The sequence below is a fragment of the Salmo trutta genome, chromosome 39 (genome assembly GCF_901001165.1).
Source record: "Salmo trutta chromosome 39, fSalTru1.1, whole genome shotgun sequence".
NCBI lineage: Eukaryota > Metazoa > Chordata > Actinopteri > Salmoniformes > Salmonidae > Salmo > Salmo trutta.
In genome coordinates, this window is record NC_042995.1 from 25,119,754 (window position 1) to 25,125,753 (window position 6,000).

The window sequence follows — 6,000 nt, forward strand, 5'->3', positions numbered from 1 at the left end:
ACACTTATCCTGGCCAATACTGTATCACTCACTAACTAGGCCTCTGTATCATCACTGAAGTCCTCTGCTGTATATCTGGGTACAAATAAGATCAAGTCAAAATTGCCATTAATGTAGCTTGGGTGGTATCGCAGTTAGTGCCACCGCTTACAGCACTTCTACACCAGTGTCGACATGGGTTTGAAAACGCACTCTCGTCCTATTATTCCCTACTTTCTCTGTCCAATAAAATGTATAGAAATATGAAAGATGTGAAAGAAATGCCAGTAACTAGATTTAACATGACAACATACCGGCACTCAAATGTGGCCCATTTTTCTGTCCCATCACCCGTCGTCAGGTGCTGTCCCTCCACATTCCTTTCCTGGTGAGCTCCGTCGAGGATTTCAAGGACCACATTCCCAGAGAGACTGACATGAAGGTAGGAGGCAACGTGTGTATATAGGACCTTTCTCAGTGGGTTACAATGGAGACAACAGTCTAGATCAGTCTTTCCCAAACCTCTCTTGAGTACCCCCTATACAGTTTGACTTATTAGATGTATTCCAGTATGAGCACACCTGATTCAATTGGTTAACCAATCACCAAGTCCTGCATTAGTTGAATCAGGTGTGCTAGTTCTGGAATACATAAAATAGGTGAAACTGGTGTTCCCCTGTACTGGAGGATAGATTTTGGAAAATCTTTTGAAGATGATGATCTGATGTTTTTATGGCTGAGTCTACTCTTCCTGTCAGGTGGCCATGAATGTGTATGAGCTGTCGTCTGCAGCAGGCCTGCCCTGTGAGATAGATCCAGCCTTAGTGGTGGCCCTTTCTTCACAGAAATCAGGTGAGTGCCACAACTAGGCCCCTGCAAAGGGCTGACAGTGTTTGCCAATGGAAATAAACACATTTGAGGAAGATGCTCATTTTATGTGTATGTTCAAAATTCTAAAGGCCCTCGCACATCTGAGCTATCTTTTTTGCAGGTGCATGGTAACAGGCGAATAAGATGAGAAAAAAAGAAGAAACCCGCACAGTGTGCAGGTTTCTCATGTGTATCTTCAGTTCATTACAAAAGGAAAGCCTGGCTGTACTGAATACTGCTACCTGGAAAAACATAAACATGATTATGGTGTAGTTTACAGAGCTTTGACATTGTTTTCTAAGAGCAGCTGTTTGATTGTCATCCAGTTATTAACTGTACATAATACCACTGTTTCCAGAAAACATAAGCCCAGAGGAGGAGTATAAGATCGCCTGTCTGCTCATGGTCTTCGTTGCTGTTTCCATGCCAACTCTGGCCAGCAACGTCATGTCTCAATATAGCCCTGCAATCGAAGGTATTTTAATAATTTCTGTGTCAATGGCCGTTTGGGTAATAGTGGCCATATCTGATTAACCATAGAACCCACCAGGCGCAGATATAGATCTGTCTGAGTACTTTTTAGAACACAAGTATGGCTATTCGGACAGGCCCTATATCCTTAATAGTATGTAGGGATGCACGATATATCGGTGAACATATCAGAATTGGCCGATATTAGCTAAAAATGCCAACATCGGTATCGGCCCGATGTCTAGTTTAACACCGATGTTAAAAACTGATGTCTAAACTGCCGTGCATACCTATATAATGACGTAATGACGCCACATAAAATTCTGCGCTACACATGCAACACAGCATTCCTAACCTAGGCCAAAATGTCTGCTGTGTGGATCGAGCAGTCAACAAGTCGAGCAGTCATTTGAAAGAGTAAGAACATTTCAGCGAGACAACTCAAAGGCAAAATCCATTAAAGCCAAGATAATGGAATTCATTCCCCTTGACAATCAACCGTTCTCTGTTGTGGGTGATGTTGGCTTTCGCCAACTGGTTGAGCAACGGTACACACTACCAAGGGTGCTATTTTTCAGATGTTACCCTACCGGAGTTAGACAGTAATAACGTCACTGCTATTAGCTTCAAGACATACATACTATGGAACGCCGTTTGGGTCTTTGTGTGTCAAAAAAGATACAGTAGCACTGTCAAAGCTGTACAAAAGTCTACAGACACCGGCCACGAACGATGTGTTTACAATAGCGCGTTGGTAATAAAGCATAATTTGTTTGACCAAAGCTTCTGGGGTACCTAGCTAGCACCAATACAACCAGCCTGAAAACAATGACCAGTAGAAACTGCAGTCATTTTTATTATGTGTGTGTGTTAACTATTTAACTGTACTAGAATGCTTAAAAGGCCACTAAAAATGTAAATATCGGATATCGGTATCGGGCAAAAATGTCATACCGGTGCATCACTAGTAGTATGGTTAGTACACAGTGGCCATGTCCGAATACCCTGATCGGGTATGCGAAAATATAATACTTTTTAGTAGGTCTATGTGAAATATGGAACATTTGGTATGCTTTATATGCCAGTATGGTGTGCTCATTTCAGCTTTTCATCTAGTACAAATGCTATTGAACAAGAGAAAAATATTTTCAGACCCATGTCTGTTCGAAAACAGCTGATCATCAGATAATGAGACATGCACTTCCAAAATAAATGAATGACGGGGAACAGGCGCGATTGCACATTATGTGATGCCTTCTCAGTATGAATGAGCCTAGTATATTGACATGTGTTGCTTACTGCATATTTTTTATTAAAACAGTATGTTCCATAGTTGTACGTATTATGATTAGTACACAGTATGTAGTTTTAGTAAGTAGTAACCAATAACTATTTGGCTACTACTTTCTTTTGATTTTGTATATAACTATAGAGAGATTGAGGTAGCCAAGGTAAACAGTCGAGCAATTGTTGTTGGACTGTGATAACTGAGAAGTAAATGTTTTCTTCAATCTTTCTAAGGACACTGCAACAATATTCACTGTCTGGCGAAAGCTGTCAACCAGATAGCTGCTGCCTTGTTCACCATCCACAAGGGAAGCATTGAAGATCGTCTCAAAGAATTTCTGGCTGTATGTGCAACATGTCGCTCTTATGACTATTGCTTTGAATTGTCAACATTGATATATTATATGCATATTTTCCTTTCCCTCCCTGTGATTTATCACATTGGATTGGTGCATCCATTTTTGTACTTTTACATTTAATTATATTTAGCCATTGATTCTTGGATATAACTTATAAATAAATACCTCTTGAGTTTAGTTCAACTTTCTTACCCCATCTAAACCCAAAATGTGAGCTTGTTTTACTTCATTGTTTGTAAGCAAAGTAATTGTAAACAAACACTGTATAGCTTCAGAACATAGTTAAAACTATAATGTTGATCTCATGGAGGGCCAGTCCATGTATCATGGCTCTGTCCAGCCCCATCCCTCAGGTGTTGGTCAAAAAAGTGGCAAGGTGACCGCTTTGTTGTTGTTTGAATCCCAGATTCACTTTAACATTACAAATGGATTTGTCACAACTTTTTTCCCCACTACTGAGCAGTTTCTGAAATGCATTATCTTTGAAAACTTCAAAATATTTTTTTTCATTGATGAGCAACTTTAAAATAAATTAGTGTTGCTGCAGACCTTTAATCCTCTGCTGTTTTGGTATTTACAGCTGGCATCTTCCAGCTTGCTGAAGATCGGCCAGGAGACCGACAAAATGACGACACGAAACAGGGAGTCTGTGTACCTGCTGCTGGACATGGTGAGTATTTGTGCTTATTCAATATATTTGGGATGACACAATACGGTATGGCACATCACCCAAGGAGATTTCCGAATACTGCAACTAGTGATTTATTTAGCTACTTTTATTATGTGATGTTCGTGGGAAGTAGACAATTATTTAAAACGGCAAATTGCATAAATAATATCCCATCCCATCTATGAATGTCACCCATTATCATTATGCTTATGTATGATAAATAAAAGTTCACTCCCACACATTTTCTCTAAGAATCTTTTTTATACATACTGTATTTTTTTATTCATATTTTCTTTTTGAGATAGAAAGTCATAAATGAGTGGGGAAGACAGATAGAGAAATACACAAGGTACAGGTGGGCTTTAAACTCATGCTGTACGGGGCAATGTTTAGTCTGGAGTCGGAAGCGCTACAACTAGGTTTCGGCACAAAATACATGTATTTGGTTTGGTTTCAGATTGTCCAAGAGTCTCCATTCCTCACCATGGACCTCCTGGAGTCATGCTTCCCTTACGTGCTACTGAGAAACGCTTACCACGCCGTCTACAAGCAGAGCATCAGCTCATCTGCATAAGTCTCCTCTTCAGAACATAAGTCCCTCACATGGGACATCAAGTGGACCACAGGAGCCTTGCTAACATAAACTGCCATGTGCTCATTTCACTTGGTCTTAAAACTACACTATGAAATTGTGGGATACATTTTTTTCTCCTTGTGAAATTGCATTAATGACCTGTCGTTTCCTAAAAGAGTCATACAGTAGTAACCTATGAGTTTTACTTGATTTAAAAAATATATATGATTTACACTACTGAATTCAATTGTTTTATGAAAAGCATCAGTTTTTCAACATGAGAAAAAGGTGTAATGGAAAAATAACAATCTCTGATGTTTGGGGGCTGAATTTTAAATATCTTTATTATTAATAATGCAAACATGTTGCCTGTTTATTGAACGGAGCTTTAATGATGAACAGTGATTTTATTTAGGTCGTTGTTCTAAATTTTTATGGGTTATTCTGTGTGTTTTTTTTACAGTTTGGTTTTTATATTTGCCAAATTATTGACAGAAATGCGTCTAATTTGGTTTGATACTTAACATTATTGCCGGTAGCTATATAATAAGATGAACAGATGGTGTTTGTACAAAGCATAGTATACTTTTTTTACTAACTCATGATGCCTCAGTGTCATTAACTCACCATTGTACCTGCCCATATGGTATGATAAAAATTATTGCATATTTATGGAATGTTTATAAATTGTTCTACCTTAACCACTTTATGTTTTACATTTTTGAAAATTACACTAACTTCCATAACAGAAATAAACAATAGGTTATATCAAACTGCTCTGTTAGTCCAAATATAGCAGCATCCAGTTGGCGGACCATTGTACCAGAGTGAGTTCCATCCCAACTGTGACACAAACTCTCAACCTTTTGTGCACATCGCTCACCACTCAACGTCAACTGTGCAAACTGACTCCATGAGCAACAGTTCATTTAGTTTTACTAACTTCAAGTTGTCAGGGAGGGGGTTCATCGATGGCCACTCAGATGCTTATCTACCCAGCTAGTTTCACGTCTGACAGACCAGAGGGATCTACTACTTATTATTGTAAGTTAGCTGGCTAAGTCATTGATCTTGCTTTCTAGGATACCCCTCAGACATGTACTAAGAAAGGGAAAATCTGATTCATACCCCCAACTTCAGAAAATGTGCAGTCAGAGCAGTGCCACCAACCAAGTCAATCTGAACACCATTGAGAGAGAAACAAGGCCAAATGGTCAAGTCTTTGACCTAGGAGGGTGGGAATTGTTTTTCCTTCATTATCTGTGAATATTTGTATGTCTTTTTGGATCTCCATTAGCTGCTGCCACTCTTCCTGGGGTCCAGCAAAATGAAGGCAGTTACACATTTTTAAAAACATTACAATACATTTACAACAGATTTCACAACATCTTATGTGTGTGCTCTCTGGCCCCTACTCTGTGTGTGTGTATAATGCGCATGTGCCTATGTTTGTGTTGTTTCACAGTCCCCGTTCTCCATAAGGTGTATTTGTATCTGGTTTTTAAGTCTAATTTTACAACTTGCATCAGTTACTTGATGTGGAATAGCATTCCATGTAGTCATGGCTCTATGTAGTACTGTACGCCTCCCATAGTCTGTTCTGGTCTTGGGGACTGTGAAGAGACCTATTGCGGCATGTCTTGTGGGGTATGCATGGGTGTCTGAGCTGTCTGCCAGTAGTTCAAACAGACAGCTCGGTGCATTCAACATGTCAATACTTCTCACAAATACAAGTAGTGATGAAGTCAATCTCTCCTCCACTTTGAGCAAAGAGAGATTGACATGCATAT

The 6,000-nt window shown here is 39.3% G+C and overlaps 1 protein-coding gene across 6 annotated transcripts in view; it reads left to right on the plus strand.

The window, feature by feature from the left end:
• Positions 1–4,983, plus strand: part of LOC115179663 (nck-associated protein 1-like) — a 65,812-nt gene extending 60,829 nt beyond the window's left edge. For 5 of the 6 annotated variants that reach the window (XM_029741317.1, XM_029741318.1, XM_029741320.1 and 2 more), the window contains 6 exons: positions 341–421; positions 738–831; positions 1,208–1,324; positions 2,842–2,951; positions 3,547–3,636; positions 4,094–4,983. In XM_029741317.1, coding sequence (XP_029597177.1) covers positions 341–421; positions 738–831; positions 1,208–1,324; positions 2,842–2,951; positions 3,547–3,636; positions 4,094–4,210 — 609 coding nt within the window. In that variant the 3' untranslated portion in view covers positions 4,211–4,983. Of the gene's footprint in view, positions 1–340; positions 422–737; positions 832–970; positions 1,062–1,207; positions 1,325–2,841; positions 2,952–3,546; positions 3,637–4,093 lie in introns of those variants that run through there. The other variant, XM_029741322.1, reaches the window with a different exon arrangement.
• The last annotated feature ends 1,017 nt before the right edge of the window (positions 4,984–6,000 follow it).